This window comes from Camarhynchus parvulus, chromosome 4 (genome assembly GCF_901933205.1).
Source record: "Camarhynchus parvulus chromosome 4, STF_HiC, whole genome shotgun sequence".
Lineage (NCBI taxonomy): Eukaryota > Metazoa > Chordata > Aves > Passeriformes > Thraupidae > Camarhynchus > Camarhynchus parvulus.
Window position 1 is genome coordinate 54,538,206 of NC_044574.1, and position 19,587 is coordinate 54,557,792.

Genomic DNA, 19,587 nt, shown 5'->3' on the forward strand with positions numbered 1-19,587 from the left:
TTCTTGCCCCCTTTGACCAGGCTCTCCTCAAGCAGGGGATATAGCTAATGTGATTGAAACACAATTTACCTGGAACTGGGATTTTCTTGTAAGATAAGGCAGCAGAAATCACCACACATGTCCATGAGCTCCTGCCTCTGCACTGGCAGGTGGCTCCTTGTTGTTTTTTAAACCTCCAGCATTTGTAAGCATTGGGATATTTATGTTGACTGAGACACACTACCACTCAGATCTCCTGTATTAGGGTTGCATTGTTTTTTATGTGAAATATTGCAGCAGCTAATTGCAATTACCAGAAAGCATATACAAGAGAGCTCGCTGATTGCCAGTAGACAAAGACACTTTGGACATCTTGGATTTTGCTATAGATGAAAGCCTGTAAATTTTAAAATAGAAACCACGTTATCGTTTACAATTTCCATTTGTGAACAAACTCTGCTAAACAAAATTGGCGGCTGATTAAGTAAACATTTATACATAAATAAAACAGTGAAGATCTCTTCAGTTGTTGAAATGCAGCCAGTTCAGTCTCTCGTAAATAATACAGTGATGAATTCTGGCGTTACAGTGCATGATAAAGCTACCTAGCCTTAAAGTCTTAGGCAAACTAATCCATACGCATGAATCAATCAGTTCATTTCAGTCATACCAGCGTTATATAAATGTCACCAAAATCAATGCCTGAAAGATATAACAGATTAATAAGTCCTCATGCGGTACATCTAACTGGGATGCAAACCTACAGCAGATAACTTCACGCTGAACACAGCTATACAAGTAGTTTGAATAAGTCATTTTAATAGAAAACTCAAGGGCAGGCCTGTAATGAGCAGGCGTGGATGAGAAAAATCTGGTGCATTATTAATTTCAGACAATGCCGAGTTCTTTTTCATAATGTACATTTTATTAATGCTTTCTGTGATAGCTTTTCATACCGTTCACCACCAGGAGTACAGTAATTACAATGTATTAAGATTCATTCCATGCCTGAGGAATAAGGAAGTCCAGTTACGATATGGAAAGCGAGTGAAATGTCAATCAGTATTGACTCAGGGCTGGATTAAATCAAAACTCTGCCAGGTGGGTTTGGTAACAGCACCTCCCACACGCAATTTTCAGTGATTATCTGCCTCCCCTCCTCACTGCTCATCTCCACGTGTGACCTGTGTGCCATCAATATGGATGGAGTGGATGGGATTCATCATTTTTATGAGGACTTGGGGTTGGTCTGGCTCATCTTCACTACTGTCAGTTGTGGGGTGTCAGCCTCTTTTAGGGTTGGAGAGAGAGAGAAACTTTGAAGGTTGTTGTAAATGTCTCCTAACTCCTAACTTCTAGATAAAAGAAAGGGTTTAAGGTACAGGATGATGGGATTGTCTGTGAAGAGAACTAATAGTGAGTTCTCCAATGGAAAAAAATCCACCACTCAACCCAACTAGGGGAGTTCTGCTTTCTGCAATCTAGTAAAACCAGGGAATATCTTCTTTCCTGTAATTGCTGCCCCTAAGTTTTCCCCATGCTGCACCTCAAACCTCCCCAGAGTCAGGAAGCCTTGGGTTCAGGATTTAGCATTGCCCTTTGGGGCCCTAAAACCATAAGAATGGTTTCTGTATTTCCTCATAGATCGTGAACTTTCAAACATTTTGGAGTTACTTATTTGCTTAATACACTGGCTGACTTTCAGCACATTTCCAGCACAAAGTCAGGGTGTGTTACTCATATCTTTCACTATTTTTCTCCCTGGAAAAAAGGTTAACAGCCTTCACTGGGGAGGAAACCACATCCCCAACATGATGGTTACCTTGCATGGGGACACTATACAAGGCTGGAGAACGGGCAAAGGAAGAGCTGTCCACATGTGGCAGATGAAGCACAGTGCCTCCCATGCACTGGTTTGATAAATTAAAAAATGTCCTGATAAATATATAAATCACTTGGCACTGGCAGTTGTTAGGTGTTAATGGTAACACACACAGCTGGATGACAGGAGGTATTCAAGTATTCAAGTGGAAAAGACTCTCTGCAGCTCACCTTGGACCACTGCAAGCAAATTACCACTCTAGATGCCCACACCCCTCAGGAATTTGAGGCAGCTTCCAATTTCTGTTGATTGCCCACTGCCCATTCCTTGCAAAGCTAAAGGGGCTTTGGCCCCAGTGCTGTGCTAAATAGTGCAACAGTTGTTTCGTGCTATCCAGCTTTTTCATGGGGAAGACACTGCACCTTGGCACTGCTTTCCTGCAAAATGCTAAGCTGAAGAGAGACTTCTATGTCCAGGGAAAGTTACTGGGGGTAATTTTCAAAAATATAATGTATGGGCTTTTTCCTAATTTCAATTTCTAATTTCATTCTCTTTTCCTAATTTCCCTGCACTGAATCCGAACAGTTAGAGCAAATAAGGCATAAGTAAGCTTTGGGTGGTGAATGATGAAAGGGAATCTCCAAAGCTCCTGTCCAACTTCCAGGAGGAAGCATCCTGCCAGCACCACAGCAGGGGACAGTGGATGACAACTCAATGCAGAGCAGAGATGCATCAGCTCTCAGTCAGCTAACACCATCCCCCTGCCTGCCAAGCCTCATTCCCTGGAGAGGTGTGGACACTACTCTGCACTCCTGCTACTGAAGCTGGACCCAGCAGCGTTACTTATGACTGCTGGAATGTATTTGGGTGGATAAAGGGCAGTACAACACACACATCCATTTTCTCTCCTCTCTCATGGACACAGCTACACAGACACAGGGACCTGCAGTGGCTGGCAGCCCCCCGAACCAGACACAGCCTTGCACACGCGTTTACACGGACAGAGAACTGCACAGACAGGCACTGGCTGACATGAACACAGAACATGTCTAGGCATGCCTCCATTTACCCAGCCGAACAGTTGGCCTAAAGCCATTAATAAGCCTTCAGGGTTTGGTTTTTTTTTTTTTTTTTTCTTTTTTTTTTTTAAACTAATGCTAAAAGCCTGGGGATCACCACGCTGATCGGGTTTGCATCCCTCTGATGAATTCTGCCCATCCCACCCCCCCCCCTCCCACAACTGCACCAAGCAGTCCAAGTCCTCTGTGGGCTGTAGCTGATTATTTACATCAGCGGAGACCATGGGACCGATGAGTTCACCCTGCTGACAGGGACTAGGGAGAAATATCTGCTGAATCCTCTGCTGGGCAGGTCCATCCTCCTTCAGGTGTCTGCTGCAGTGATGGCAGAGCTTGGCTGCGAGAGCCCACGCCAGCATCCAGCAGGCAGATCCCGTGGGTTCCCATATATCCATCCCCAGCTGAGCTGATTGAGAAACGCTATCTTCAAGATACTAAGGCTCCATTTTTTTTTTCCTCAAAAAAATATTTCTATTTACACAAGACAATAAAATCTGAGCAGCTTTCCCCCGAGAAGCTTTGGCCAAGTGGAGCTGCTGCTGGACACATGCGCCGGTCCCTATTTACAAGCAACAGCTTCGCTTGACAGTACTCTGCTGGCACGTTCAGCTTCTCCTGGCGTAAGGACTACTTCTCTGTCCCTCTGGTCCTTCCCTTGTTGGCTCTTCGCACTGACAGGTCTGTATTTACAACAGCAACCTGGATCTGGCAGATTCCCCTTTATACAGCCCAGCCTGAGAGCATGGAGAGAGGCTCAGGATGGTGGATCAAGCACACTCAGCCATTTTTTAAGTGTTATCAAGTCACAAAGTCAATGTTCTGAGCAGGTGAAACTCATTTCTTATTACAAAAGACAATTTTCACCTGCTCTGCTCATCTTCAAAAAAGAGATGAGCGGCCAAACACCGAGGGCACATCCCAGGGTGCTGCCATGCAGTGGAATCTCAGCCGGGCTGCCCTCTCCTTGGGGATGCGAGGGTTTGCCGAGGGTTTGGTCGAGGCCAGCTTCTCCGGCCTCTCCTGTAGCGTGATCCCAAGTGAGGGACGGGTGGGCTGAGGCACAGAGGAGCTGAGGTGGTGCACTGGCACGGGCTGGCTGGGGCAGGCTCAGGTGTCCCCAGGTGCTAGATGACACTGTCCTCCATGGTGACTCGCCTGAAGACCGGCTCCTGCTTGGGCGTCCTTACACCTTCTGTGAAAAACAAGGGGAGAGCGGGTAAATCCCCGGAGCAGGACCCTGCAACCAATACCAGCTATTTTCAAGATCATTCCCATCCCCAGACAAAGTAGAGGATGCCTTGCTTGCCTTGAAAAGGAAGGCTTGCTCAGGGAAGGTGAGTGCATTTATGGGTGAGCACCCCATTGCGAATCTCCTCCCAACCTTTTTGCTGAATTTGCATGAGCCAAAGCTGTTTGTTGTACAGCAGCATCAACCACTGCTGCCCATTGCTCTGCAGAAGAAGAGTGACACCGAGGTGTCTCTTTGCTCCTCTGTGTTTTGCACATCACTGAGCTGCAGCCACCAGTTTGTGTCAACACAACAGGGCTTGTTTGAGCAAACTGCATTTTCTGTTGTGTCCCCCTCACCTCTTAATAATAAATATTCAGTATAAATGACTGCAGAGTAAACAGATTTGTTTTGATATCAGACATTATGTGAAAGGCACTTTGCATCCTGAGTGCTCTGCTTTACAGCTGCCTTTATAATCACTACAGCCAAAGGGGGGAAAGCATCTCCTTTCACAAGCTCACATCGGGAGGACCCAGCCACATGCACTTTGGGGTGAGCTCATGCAGGCTTTTTTAGAAATAATATTTCAGGGGGATGTTAAGGTAGGCTAATGACATTCAAGAAGAATCAAGAGTTATTCTGGAGACATTTTCTAAGCATAAATAATTTCACTCTGTTTCTCACACTCACAAATATATGTTGCTCTCTATGGCATCAAAGGCAAAGCAGTGGGGGAAGAACCAGCAACTTTTCAGGCATCTCCCAGCTTGGCCATTTTGGCTGATCTTTTGGGGTTTTTCTGAGGAGGAGGGACTTTCATCCTTTCCTTGTTGCTCATCTATTTTTTCTTCTTTTTTCCTAAGTAGTAGGATGCATTTTCCCCTTTCATTTCCACTGCTGTTAGCTCAGTGGGCTGCTTTGCACTGCAATTCAAACTGCTAGCAGTGGAAAATGCCTGGGTGCACAGTGTGTAAAGAAAATCAAAAATCCCACCTATTTAATATGTAGCACTCTTCCTGGCTGATATCAACAGCAGCTTAAGCAATGAGGCCTTTTACCTCTAAGTTTGAATAAGCAAGCAAGGAAGTGGGTGAGGGGAAGGTGACCAAAGGGCAGAGCTGAGGTGTTTGCACTGGAAAAAATAACTCCTATTTATCAGGAAGGGACCCTCTCCAAAAAAACCCAAAAAAAACCCCCAAAAAACAAACAAACAAAAAAAAAAAACCCAAAAGGTTTAAACTTTTTTTTTTTTAAGGGGAGGAAACCAGGGACTGGCCAGAGTAGGCATCTGATAGCCACAGCAAAGCTTTTAGCTTGCCTCAAATATGCCTTCCATCACATATGGTTCTAATTCCCCATGACCTTGCACTTCTCTCCAGCTGCCTACAGAAAGCACCTGAGAAACTCTTTTTGGCATATTTCGGCCATAGGACAAAGCCTTGCCAGAAATTTGGGGCTTTTTCTTTTGATACCACTCCCACCTGAAGTCCCTTTTCCCACATCCCCTTTGCAGCTTTTGTGCAACCAATCCTCAGAGATGCTTGGGGCACCGTGCTTCTGCTTCCCAAGTGGAATACACAGACATCCTCCACCCAGTTTGTTGACTGCTTGGTTTTCACCATTCATCCTCCAAAGCCATTTTTCAGTGGATATTGCCACAGACTCATGCACACTGAAAGGTGAAGCCTTTGCTACTGGTAGGACACAAAGGCTACAGGGCCATGGTCTGGAGTGAGGTTTTCTGCCACAGGGACCCAAATTTAACTCTGCCTGAGATGCCTCCAGAAGAAGTGGGAGAAGATAGGCTGAAAACAGTTTTATTATTGCTATAATTTACCCACCAAGCACCCTTCTGCTGGAAATAACCTTTCCAAAGCTGTAGCACAAGATGCAGTCCATTGTAAGTGGCAGTCTGATATATTTGGTCATCTGTACAAATATTGCCATCACACCAGCTGAGGAGGTTGTGCAGCAGCTATGTTTGTGTCTTCAAAGTTGCTGTTTGGGGTTTTAATAATACTGCTAAAATACATAATAATTGCTCTGTATACCGACATTTTTTGTTTATTTATTGAGGCTTTAGCTTGGGTTTTTACATGTGCACAGTGTATTTAAGGAGTAGAAATATAAGAAAAGAAAATATGTGGAGGGTAAAGAAATGAAAAGACAGAAAATAGTTAGGATTATTTTTTTTTGTTCTTGGCATTTTCCTGAAGAAGACTATCACCATCTGTCTGGCGTACTGAGTACAATAAACAGTAAGCACCTGTAAAAAGCTATTTTGATGTGAAAAAGGAGGATTTCCAAGCTATCCTGGCAAGTCTTGATATTTCAGCTTTAAATAGACTGCCTCTTCTGAACTGGGATGATAAATGATCTGGTGTATGATCCATGCATCCCAAAGCCTTTGGAAGAGCAAAAGTGGCCCTAAGCCAGCTACCTGTGCTGAAGGAAATGTCCCTCAGTCTGGAAAGGGGAGTGCTGCCTCCAGGGACACTGCAGTGACCTCCCCTGACTGCACTGCTAATGCCCCCACCCAGGACAGTCACTGAACAACCCAGGGCTGCCTTCCCTGGGAGCACTAATCACAGATTTTATCTGGCTTCAGCTTCACACTGCAGGATGTCCTCCACGCCGTTACCAGAGAGCCTGCAACATCATGACATTTATATAATGTTCATGAGCCCAGACTATTTAAACCCTAAAATATTCATTAAATGAAATTTGCATAGAGTGTAGCTGAATGCAGCAGATAGCTAAAAATAAAGTACTTTTCTTTCTAAAGGTAAGGAGATCAGAGTGTGACAGATGACCAAGCTTGTGCTCTTAGGCTTTCCTGAGACAGGTTTTTAATAAGATGAGCTATCTTTCTATCCCTGTTGACTAGGCAATTCTGCAGGGTATTACATTCTTCATAACCTAGTGAGATCAAGGGCACATCAGGGTGTGACAGAGAGGCCAGCTGGCCAGGGAAGGGGGATGCAGGCAATAGGGACATACAGACACAAAAGGACCCCCAGGAACTCAGTGCCTCCCCCCATCACTACTGTTTCCCCTGGCCCTCTGGGGTATCCCACTGCTTATTACCTGGGGCAAAGAAGAAAGGAAAAAGATTGGTAAACAACTACGGATGTCAAGGAATTAAAAGCAATCAACAGGCAGAAATGAACAGGACCATGGTAAGCACTATTGCCTACACAGTGCCTCCAAAGCTGTGATGAATAGCCCCCATACCCTCCAGCCTACATGGTCTTTCTTGGCATGTCTTTTGCCTTGTATTTCTCCTTCATGTTTCAGGGAGATCTTACAGTCTCTGCTTGCAGAAAATGGGTGGGAATTGCCTGCTGTAGTCAAGGTGTCCTTAAGCAGTAAGCTGATGTATCAGCTCTCTATGGGGTGGTCTGCAATGGGATTACACCGGAAAAAGAAGCCAGTCCTGCACAAATTAGCAGTGAGTGAAAAAAGGGATTCATAACTTGCAAAGCATCCTAAGATGGTTTTCAGGAAAATGCAAAGCATGGAGCCTTGCACTTCTCCATCCCACTCTTCCCACCTGCAAGAAAGGCTTTATAAAGGGGCAACTCAATCAATGGATTAAAATTAACAATCCTCACTCCAAACATGCCTGGCAGCTCAAGCTTCCCAAAGGTGGCTCTGTGTTTCAGAAAATGGTCTGTGTATCAGCTGATGTTGTCATCAGCTCAAGCACTACCTATTTGCCTCTATTTTGTCTATTTTCAGCTGAAAGTGGGATGCTTGTTGCACTTGAATGATGAAGTTTTATCTTCTCCCTATAAGCCAAATCTGGTTTGGTTTTCTTTCCTTTGTTTTGTTAAATGGAGCCCTAGAAAAGATCCCTTGAGTACAGGGCTGATTATCCCCCTCAACCCAGCCTGCACAGTTATGCGCCCCAAGCGTGAGTATGGATTTAACATCATAATCACTACTGCATTTTCATCAAGCTTTTTTCTCACATTCTTGCCTTGGCTCAGCATTAAGAAATGCCTTAGAAGTTTTGCAGCTCTCCCTCATACCCCAGAAGCATTGTAGGCACTGAGGACTTAACAGTGAGTTGGTTTTCACATGCTGCAGTCTGCACAGAAGACACGGTTGCCAGTCACATCAGAATTGTACATAGTGAGCTACTTATCAACAAGCAACAACCCTCACCATGCCCATAATCAACTATCTGACAACAAAATCTGTTCTCAAGGGGAAGAAAATGCCAAAAATAATCTGTGTCCTGCTCCCCTTCATAAAACATCCTCACTATATTACAGTCTTAAACCATTTTTGGCTTAATAAAATTAATAATATATATTTTCCCTCTATTTTGTGATTCAGCTATTTCCTAAGCCATAAGAAACACCAACAGTGAATCCTGTGATGTCAGAGCAGCCTGGGAGCAGAAATAATCAGCCTGAAAATAAACAGCATTTTTTTGCAATCAAAGTGCTAATAGGCATAGATAGGCTGGCAAAGAGAAGGGATGGAGAAGAGGGGAAAAAAAGCCTGCACACTGATAAACCTGAAATACATAAAAGGGCTGCGGAAGAATAACCATTTGTAGTAAAAGAAAGTAAAGATTTTTCAGTAAGACAAAACCATCCCATAGCAAATCCATCACTGGTTTGTTCTTGCAGTTTCAGAAACACTGGTAAATGCCATGTTCATCCACCTGCCTCCCACTTTATCATGATGGTATTTGCCAGGGTGTATCTTACCCTCTGCACATACTCAATCCCACCATACCCCTGAAAAACTATTTTTTGAGTCTAATACAGTAAAAGAGTTTTTACTTTCCCCAAAATAAGAGGTACCTCAGTTATTTAAAGCCTCAGCAGCCTCTCTTGGGCTGCTACATGATTGCTGTGACCACATGGGTGTGAATAACCTGCTGTACCTGCAAGAGTGGATCCACCATGCACTATCCACCTCCATCGCTGCTGGTAGAGATAATAAAATGAAACAGGGAGGCAGCATCAAGAGCAAGAGCATAACCTGGCTGGCCAGTGGCTACTCTGATATGAAGTCAGGTGATTCTCCAATATTCTAAATGGAAATGCTCCCTTGTCAAAACCTAGACCCAGCAAGAAGCACTGCTGTGATCAGTGCATGGTCCCACATGGAGATTCTTCCCCAAGATGTTTAGGCCAGAGTGGCTGCAGGAAGGACTCAGGTGGCTTGAACCAGAAAGCCATGAATATCACCAAACATCACCACCCCTTGTTCTCTTGCCCAACCAGACTCTGCTGAGAAGCACCGAGCAGCACGGCCCCAGTGCGAGGACAGCCCCGGGATGGGGTGGAACTGCTCCACTGATCCACTGCTGCTGCTGCATTTATCCTCCAGCACTGGGAATATCTTGTTCAACAGGTGCCTCACCCACCTGCTCCAAGCCTTTTGGCTTTTACCCAGCATGACAGGACTTGGATAGGCACAGTTTAGATGGAGGCAGCACCAAGCCCCTAAGCCCCGGCCATGAGAGGGCTTTGTGAAAAATCACTGAAAAGTCATTACCAATCATATCCAGGGGTGGTTATTTCCCCTGTCAACCTTTCCAGGCTATTTTGTGGCTTCCTGTATTCCTGATCGCACTCAAGGGATTTGAAGGGGGAGGCTGGAGGAGAGCAGCGAAGTGCCAGTGGGCCATTGGCAGAGGTGGGGTGGGAAGGACCATGTGGCCAAGGATGGTGAGGGCGCTTGGCTTTCCGGAGCAGGAAAATAAAGAGACAGCAAACAACGACCGAGAAGGCCTAACGGGGACTTGTTTTACTCTTTGACATGCTACCAGCAGTTTTTAATCTCAGAAAACCCAAATTAAAAAAAAAGAAAAGAAGAAAATTAATAAAAGAAAAAAATTACAATGATTAAAATATATGACACGTGAAACACTATACTCAAATCATATGTGCGTCATTGGCTACTTTATACAGTAGGCACAAAACAGACCTAGAATCACCTGCAACAAATGTCAACCAGTGTTGTTCTTGCCCCTAAACAAGTACCACCAGCCTGATTTTTCTAGTCAGCCACAGCTGCATAACCTTTGTGCTTAACTTTCTCAGCTTAGGCCTCCTTTCTTCGACATTGCTCACCCATGCTGTAAAGGAGTGGAGACTCATACTGAAGACATTAATGGAGAGAGGAACAACAACGACAAAAAAAGAGAGATTAATTGTACAGTACATACATACAGTATCTTCTAAATCGTGATCAGTTGTTTATTGGTTGGCAAACAAGCTTCACTTTTACAACAAATATTAGTAATGAGGTCATTCAACTGCTGAGACCGTACAAAATGGATCATAAATTAAAAAAAAAAAAAAGAAAAAGAAAAAGAAGAAGAATTCATACTCCGTGCTGCTAATTTACCTCCAGAAAGCCTATGTTACTTAAAAATCCGGTCAAATAAATAAATTTCCTGTTAGGAAAAATAATGAACAGAGGACATTTTTTTCTTTTTTTTTAATTAAAAATCACCGCAAAGTACTTTTTAGCTCACTACGCGTCAATCTATTTTCTTCTTAAACCACTGCAGTACAAATGCCTAAACCGGGGACCAGACTGAGCCGAGAAGGCCCTTTGCTCCTCCAGGGAAATGGCAGTCTCCTGTAGAACCCCCACTACAACTACAAAACCTCTCCTCAGTCCCTGGATGCGACCCGAGGGCCTGGATGAGGGGCTGTTGGCCAGAGATGCTCCACAGCATGATCGTCACCATCAGGTTGTGCACTGACAATGAGGAAGTTTGCCCTGCTCTAGTCTGCCAAAAGGTCTGCTGGCAACATGCCGGCCGAAAAAGGTTATACAGTGAGGAAATTAAAAGACTGCCTTGGCTGAAAAGAAGTGGTGATGGTGTTACTAAAAATGGTCCTTAGAAAGTGATGTTTGGGGTTTGTTTTTTTTTGCCCAGTGAGTTTTTTTACTGGGATGGGAAGGGGACAGAGGGAAGGAGCAGTGGACGAGGCAAAACAAAAAAAAAAAAAAAAAAAAAGGAAAGAATTATGAAAAACCTTGCTCCTACTGGTAGACAAACTTACAAGACCAGCACAACAGAAAAAAGTTCTTATTTTTTTTTCCACTACATTAACAGGGACGCAAGTTCTGGAGGAACAGAAAGCAGACTATATGTGCAATGCTAGTATCTGTACATTACATAGAAATTGTTCGCTTCTCTTTTTCTGCCATTAGTTTTTATCATCCGTTAATACAGCAAAATGTAAAATATGCCTTTAGCACAGGATTCTAGGATTCCCTTCTGTCTCATTAAATTTGTTTACGTTTTGTTTGCTCCCGCAGCAAAGGGTGCTGCAGTGAAACCAAGTTGTGAGTGACCATAACCCATGGTGTGATCTGGATTGGTAAGAAAGAGTTTTGCTAGCTTGTTTTACGCAGCGCTCCCACCTAGATGCGTCATCGCTACTAGTTTCAAATGCACATTTTTGGCCTTTTATTATTTTTTTTTCCCTCTTAAATCAAGTCCTTGGAATTAAGAGCAACACAGCATCAAGGATTGTTTAAACAAACACGGCATAACTTGAGAAGGCCACGAAGTGTGCCGTTATCTATCTCTTTCATTAACATAATGAAGTCTGTCTGGAGGGAAGAAGGATGGGAAGATAAGGGGGGCACAGCAGTTACTGTCCTCTCCAGGCCGGCCTAAAAATTCCAGTAAAAAAAGTCTGAGAATTTCCTTTTGAACAGCATGAAGATTTAGGAGTACACACAATATTACCACTGTTTGGATTAACTCAGAACAGTAAACCGAGTGTTATGGAGAGGCTTTTAGTTGTCTCTTTGCTTAATTTTTGCTGAATCTTCTATAGACTAGTGACCAAGTGAGCGGGTCCTTTTGCATTGCCGTCCGGAGAGGTTCCCTCTTTGTTTGGCGGGACTATAAAACCGTCGCTGCTGCCTCGACCTAGCTGGTAGTAAGTGTGTAGCTGATGGACGTGGTTCCTGGAGCCAAGATTGGGCATGCTTTTGTAGTAAACGTCGTCGGCATCGCCACCGCCGCTTTTCGCTGGTGGAGGATCGGTCTGGGTGCTGGCAGTGACGCTTTCCGTCATGGGCATGCCAGCCAGCGCAGGCATGCTGGTGTAGAGAGAATCCCTGTTGGGCGACTGCAGGTCGTCCGTGTGCTCGTTGGTCAGCAAAGGGAAAAAGCTCTCGCTGTTGTCTTGCGGGATGCGACGCCGACTGTAGAGGTGGGGCTGGTGGTTGTCCGCCGAGTACACCCGGGGAGGCAGCAGCGGGGCATCCGACTCCTCGTGGATGAGCTCCAGGCCCAGACTCTCCTCGTGGGTGAAGGAGGTGGCGTCATCCAGCACGATGGCATCGTCCTCGCTCCCGCCGCCCACGCTGTTGACGAGCTTGTTCATCAAGTTGCGGCTCTGCTCGCTGGAGCGCTCATGGTTGTTCAGGTAGGAAGGGATGTAGTTGGAGGTGAGTTCCTTCAGGATCTTTTTCTCGAGGGCATTCTCCGTGTGGTTGTACCCACGGTCAAGGATTTGCACGCAGTTGCTGAGGTACTCGCCGCTGGCGATGCTGTAGCTGTTGCCGTGATTACCATTCAGTGGTAGAGTATCCGTGACACTTGTATCCCTGGCATTGTTCAGAAGCCCCTCTGAAAAACATTACACAAGAGAGGGTGACTTGTACAAACAGGACACTCATGCGGGATGTGCACACTCAAACCCCCTTCCTAGGCTGCCGCAGCTGCTGAGGCTGGGCAGCAAGGAGAGCGTCGCGGCCAAAATGGGAGGCCGCAGCTCCATCTAACCAGCTGGTGGTCCAGGGCTTCCCAACAAAAAAAAATGGAAAGCACTGTCAAGTGTGTGACTTGATGTGGCAACATCCAGCTGGAAGGATAACCTCTCCTGGCCAGTATTCTCCTACAGCTCTTGCACTCTATGTATTCCTGAGGGAGCTGAAAAATTCATGACCCTGGGCTGGTCCCAACTGCCCTGGCCCTAGGAACTTCGGAGGAAGGGGGCAATTCCTCCCAGCTGAGGAAAAAATATTTGCAGCCCAGGCTAATCACTACCAAAACTTTGTTTGGGAGTGTATCCTTTCTAGAGGAAAAAAAGTCTGCTCTCCCCTTTTCCTGGGCAGGCTGTCAGGATAAAGACATAAGGACTGAATGGCAGGATTCAGGGAGTAGCAAGGGGGAGGCACAAAGTGCTTCCTGGCCCAGGATTTTCTGGAACAAGGCTAAATGCCCTACCCCTTCTGGCTTAAGGGCACAACCAAAATTATTTACTCCACACTGGCCAGGTGGGGATTTTCTGAAACAATTGATGTTGGAGGCATCTGTTCTGGGGTCTTATGAAGCCTTTAAAAATCGCTCCTATTCCACCTGCAAAGTTAAAGCAGTGGGTTCAGTGGAGGGTACAGCAAGTACCATCACTGCCATGGTATTGTGGGCTCATGGGAACCTGAGAGGAGCAGCAGGGTCTCAGGGTGTCCCCGCTCTAACTGCCCATTGCATCTCCATAGGTGTCTCAATGCTGACAATGTGAGGCTGGAGGTCAGCTCTTTCCCAAAGCACTACGGGAGATGGCAGGGAAGTGCTGTGAGAGCAATGCCAGCATGGGTGGGCAAGGGAGAAAAAAATCAGGCCCAGCAGTTAAGCCACCATGCTTTCTTTTTTGGGATCACTGGTCTCCTTGGAAGGAGAGCAGGCATGGGGATGCAAGAAATAACTTATCGACCTCTCAGCTAAGGGCTTCAGGCATTGCCAAAAACTGGCAAGCAACTCCCAGCAAGGCACAGTGGATCAGAGAAGCCATTAAACGGACAATTTCAGATGAACAGTTGCTCATACCATGCTTAGTACATGGCATGTGTACCTTCTGAAAATACAGGATTCAGTCTATATCTGCGATGGAGTAGTTGCTGTATGTCAAGGGCTGGAAAGCGCTACTGAAGGCTTCTTCTTGCTTTTGAATGAAATGCCCCAAATGTGTCGGTCACCTTTTGGGTTTCTGAAGCTTAGAGGGTGCTGCTGTATCCTGGGTTCCCCAGCAAATGAGGGAGCTATGCCAAAAAATCAACTAGCCATCACAGACATAGAGCAAAGCCGTTGATTTTCACGGTGAAAGTTCTCCAACCGAGTCACGATGCTTGGGGAGAAATGAAAAGTGAGCATTTCTGGGGGAGGGCTGTATGTAATGGGTGATAGGTACAACAGCATCTGTTTGATGGTTACGCTGAGTAAGGTATGCATTGAGGCACTGAGCACTGTGCTCCTGCTGCCAATGCATGGATCTGGGGTTTGGTGCAGAAATAAAATGGGAGGCATTGCAGGTAAGAACAGAGTGGGGGCTGCAATGAAACACACCATATAAAAATGCCATGACCTCGCAAATTAAAACATGAAGTTGGGGGAAAAAAAAAAAGCATACACAACTAAACGAGAAACTATGCTGGGTAAACGATACCATAAAAATGAGACATAAACAAAGGAAGCATCATCTAATCTCATCTATATATATATATGTACACACACATATATATATACATACAATCACACGCATACACATATATATACATGTCTATTCATTGTCTTTTGATTTCAAAACTGTGAGATTAATTTCCTTTATTAACTACATCATCTATATGTGATGCAATAAAAGTGAACTAAAAAAAATTACATTTGATATGCAATGTTTAGCTTTACTCCCATACTTGTCTCTCTGTAGGGCTCTAAACGACAGCATGAAGAAAAGGAAAGAAAAAACAACAAGTAAGCTTACAGCGACAGTAGGAGAAACATGAGTAAAAAGCAAATTGATGATATGCAGAAAAGAGAGTTAACGGAAATAATTTCCACTGCCCAGAATACATGAATTTGTTACAAGGTTTATTTCAGGTTAAAAATATTGACATTTTAGACAGAAAAAAAATATTTTACGCGCAATAGTCAATACTCTACATTTTTATTTTAAAAATTATCACATTTAAACTGTTTTCCAATGCCATTATAAAATGTTCAGCGTGCAACACAAATGAAGAAATAATGCCAGGAAATTTAAGAAAAGTCTAAAGCTGGTAACGGTCATGCTTGAAAAGACAGGCACCGTCAATGTCACTTCCAAAGTCTTAAAATGAATGTCTTTACTTACTGTTAGATATAATATCCCCTGGTAGCTGAAACTGAATTCTGATTCTTTGCTAAAAATGTTTTGCCGTCCATCTTTTGCAGCAGTGCTTTGTAAGAGTATGACTTTGCTCATCATGGGGCTGCTGGCATTTTACAAACTTTGGTAAATCTGATTTTTACTTTAACGAAACGTATGGCAAACTACATGGATTTTGCAAAAAAGAAACAAACAAACAAAAAGAGGAATAGTAGTTTGAATAATGGCATTGCTAAATGAAACTACTAAGAAAGGCTTAAAACAAGAAAAGTCAGAGAATAAGATGAAGAGGCAGTGATAACGCTCAGCTTCCCACTCCTCAGTTGTCTGTTGGATTTTAAGCACAGCTTGCTAATGTTCATTAATGCTTGTGAACACTTTCTCTCAAAATTAATTCTGACCAAAGGTGTTGGGATGTTTTCCTGCTTTGGAGAGACTGAGCCAGTGTATGTCCCTCAGCTTCCAATGACAGTGAGCATTCAGCCCCTCGCCTACCACCTCCCCCTTCCTCTACACTCTGTGTCCTATCAAGGAATTGCCTATGCCACTGGAACATGGGATTTTGGCCTTTTAGGGTTTGATTCCCCACCTCTTTCCAAGGATAATTTTTAGGACTTCCTGCCCCTGGTGATTGCCTGCCACAGATGTGGCAGCTTTGGCTCAAGCAGAGACAGTATTTTAAAAGATGTATCTGGGGAGGGGAAAAGAAACAGGCGGACCAGATCAGTTCCTTGTTCCTTAGGGTGTCCTGCCCCACCTATGGCCAGCACCAGAAGTGGTAAATGAACGTGCAAAAAAAAGTCACGGCCTTAGTGATGTGGAATGAGTTAGTTGGATGGTGTTAGCTAACAATGCTCACTGCATGCCAGCCACAGCCAAGGCATACCCAGAGATGATGACAGCATCTACTTTTACAATGCACTCTCCTGGCTTCAGCATTCCTGCTGGTGCAGCATCCCCAGAGGACCACCGAGACCACTAGGCCTGATTGGTTTTGCTACCCTTCATTTCTGCCATGGGATCTCCTAATATTCACAGTTTGCAATTGTCCAGGGACCTAACCAGTTTGAAAACTAAAAGCTATAGCAGTTCCATGGTCATTAATGAACTCACAGCCTCCTGAAAAGAATGGGTTGGGTTCTGCTCCCTCTGAAGTCAATGGCAAAGCTCCAGGAGCTTAAATGGGACCAGGGTGGTCCCATTCTCTTTCTTCACATCCCATGGATGAAGCCTGGACAGGTTTCTCTGTTACTTAACAAACTGTGTTGAACAGAATAGCACTTGCAAAAAAAATATGCTGTTTTTGTGAATAACATTCTGTTAGCTCAGATAACTGTATCAGATTCTAGTATTAAAAATTTGAAGACCATAAAATTATTAAAATACATGTAACACACTTTTCTGCCCATATTGCCTGGGTTCAGTTGAAGCACCCAGACCTGAACATCAGGACTCCTCTTAAGGCAAATGCTGACCCAGCATTACCTGTTGCCATTTGATAGACTCCCATACCTCAAGGTTATCATGCAAGAAACTAGTCAGAACATCAAATGTCATTTCCACATTTGCAGTACACTGAAATTGTTAAAATTCAGAGCATTTCATGTTTAACAGTAGCCCCTTTTCGAAAAAGCATTCTTGGAAACAAATTTATTGCACAAAGTTAGCATAGTTCAGGAAATTAATAAACAGGAAAAAGGTCAAACACGTGTGCTTTCCCTGTGCTTTGAATGCAAATACCCTACTGATACAGTTCAACATCTATTTCTGTCATAAACAACATGCTGCCATAGAGTACAAAGGGGGCTTTCCTGCTTGCATTATAACCATCATTATTTTCCCTCTCTTGGATATCCTTTACTGGGAAGTGATGCCTTCATTGAGAGCAGAGAGCTGTCAGAGTGCTGGCACACTTGCACCGGAATGCAGTGCTACTTTGTGGTGATTCAGCCACCTTACAAGCAAGACAAAAAAAAAAAATCCCATGGAAAGGGCAGAGCAGGATGGAGCCACCAAGAGACAGGAGCTGTCTCACACTCCCCATCTCCTCCTCAGGCCCTACTTAAGCACATCTGCCTCTCCCTCACAGAAGCACCAGGACATCAGCTTACAAACACTGTCCCTTCCCACAGAAGCCAGAGCAGAGACAAACATGTAGGTGACAAGAGAGTGATTTCCATAGCAGAAACCTCCATTAGGTACAACTGACTCTGCCTGTCTCTTTTCTGTTGCCAAAAGGAGGATATAAAATATTATCTAGATTCACTACACCTTCTTTTGATTATTTTTTTCCCCTAACAACACAGATAAAATGTATAAATGCAAACGGCAAAACATTTCTTATCTCAGCTCTGCTCTTTGGAGCTGGCCTACACTTCTTGCTTCAACTGTCATTTTTCTTAGAGATCAAGGGCAGTTTTGTTTTATTTTGCATTTTACTCCCTGTGCAAACCAGCACACAGCTGGCCACATTTCTGCAGGCCATTTCAAATGAGAGCAGCTTTGGTGGCAAAGGCCAGTTTAGCTTCACTTACCTTCAGCGGTGTTCCTGTTTCTGAAATGAATGGTTTAACAAGGAAATGCGCTGACAACAAAGAGAGGAATGAATGTGTCTGACAAAATGCACACACACACACACGTCCAAAACAATACAAAAGCAAGGAGACTGAAAAAAAAAATCAAAATCAAAATACTGTGAATGCTTTGAGTAAAACTGACAAAAGTCTTTCAAAGTGAATTGGATTGCTCATGGAAAAATAGCATCTGGAAGATGGAAAGATGCATTGAAATGAAAGGGAAGGGAGAGGATCTTTTTTTTGTGCCCAGTTCCAAAAAAAAAAGTGTGTGTGCGTGGGGAGAGAAAAAGTAAAAGGAAGAAAAAAAAGAAAGAAATGGGCCAAAATAAGCCACAGAAAATGGAATTCTCACTAGAAAAATTAGAGAGAAACTCCAGCACACCTTGTGCGTTGTACATGCTGACAGAAGGGTTGTTATAGACCGCCGATTCCCCGAGCAATGTATTATAAGGGTTGTTAGTGCCATGAGGACGAAGCAGAGCATTGGTTATAAGATGATTAGCCATGGCTCCTGGAGCAGCCCGATAGAAAGACAGAGAAAAAAAACAACAAAAAAGGTCAATCAGGCAAATGTGGTATTAAAAAAAAGGGAAAAAGAACATTCAGAATGACAACAGTTGAAATAGTCCTGATTACAAGCAGCCAGCTAATTAGACTCGGAAAACTGTATGCCACTAAAGCAGAACAGATGTTACTGACGATGCACAAATCCAAACCAACGCAAAAGAAAATGTATCAGAAAGCGGATAAGCTACATTTATGGTGGTTCCCCAGTTGCTCGGAGTGTAAGCAAGGCTGCGCCCACATGCTTGCTACAAAGAAAGAAAGGAAGATGGCAGCCTACACAATGTGGGGGGAAAAACTCTCCGGAAAGTGCCAAATGAATAAAAAAAATATATATATAATGACTAACAGACAACAGCACATTCAACTCCCACTATGTGCTAGGATCTCTTTTACCAGACCTTCGCAACACATCTAAATCAAAAAAGCAGAATTAAAGAGAAAGGATGGAGAATGCAGCCTCTCCAAAGGCTCTCAGTATTTCTCAGACAGCAGCTGTTTCTCATGTCTAAGAGGGCAAGTTTCACTTCAGCTACTTCTCTGATATCACCATCAAGAGCATCCACAACCACCTGAATCCATTCTGGAAGGTGAGGGCACTGCAGCTCTGCCAGGCATGTCTATCAGGAACGAGAGTGGCCACGAAGTGCATGTCTCAAGGTTTTCTGTGTGCCCCACAAACACCTTGTTTCACCACTCCAGCACCTCTTTGCTGCTGTTTCCAAGCACTCAGTCAACAGTTGTCCTTTGATCTTTGGTTTATCCCTTGGAGATGCAGCCTCTGGACCTGTGCTTTTTGGGATCATCATGGCTTGGCAGGTGGCTGCCAAAACCTACCTCAATTCCCATTGCAGGCATCAATGCAGCAAGCAAAGTCTGCCCCTACCTTTTAGCTGACCTACAGGATGAAAAACCCTTAAGCCCTTGCTCTGAACCTCTTCTAATCTCCAGAGACATGACAGAGTTAAAAAAACTTGCTCTTCAGGGCCATTCCTACAAAGTTCTAGAGCAGGAGGGATGACAATGGTTTTTAGCCTCCAGGACTAAACTGTAAAGACAAAACCTTTCCACCAGGAAAGTATGTCATTGGTGGGGCAGCTAGAGCTAGGTAGCACAGGACTGTCAGAGGGCTCAGATGACCTGGCTGCCACCAACATCCGATAGCCTCAACCCAAAGAAGTAACTGAAAAGC

General features: G+C 44.3%; 1 protein-coding gene across 14 annotated transcripts in view; it reads right to left on the bottom strand.

The window, feature by feature from the left end:
* Positions 1 to 242: 242 nt before the first annotated feature.
* Positions 243 to 19,587, bottom strand: part of ADGRL3 (adhesion G protein-coupled receptor L3) — a 489,715-nt gene continuing 470,370 nt past the window's right edge. For 7 of the 14 annotated variants that reach the window (XM_030948015.1, XM_030948013.1, XM_030948017.1 and 4 more), the window contains 3 exons: positions 18,214 to 18,342; positions 14,804 to 14,821; positions 10,311 to 12,740 (listed from right to left, as the gene is read on the bottom strand). In XM_030948015.1, the coding sequence (XP_030803875.1) occupies positions 11,935 to 12,740; positions 14,804 to 14,821; positions 18,214 to 18,342 (953 nt within the window). In that variant the 3' untranslated portion in view covers positions 10,311 to 11,934. Of the gene's footprint in view, positions 4,073 to 10,310; positions 12,741 to 14,769; positions 14,822 to 18,213; positions 18,343 to 19,587 lie in introns of those variants that run through there. The other 7 variants (XM_030948022.1, XM_030948019.1, XM_030948021.1 and 4 more) reach the window with 4 other exon arrangements.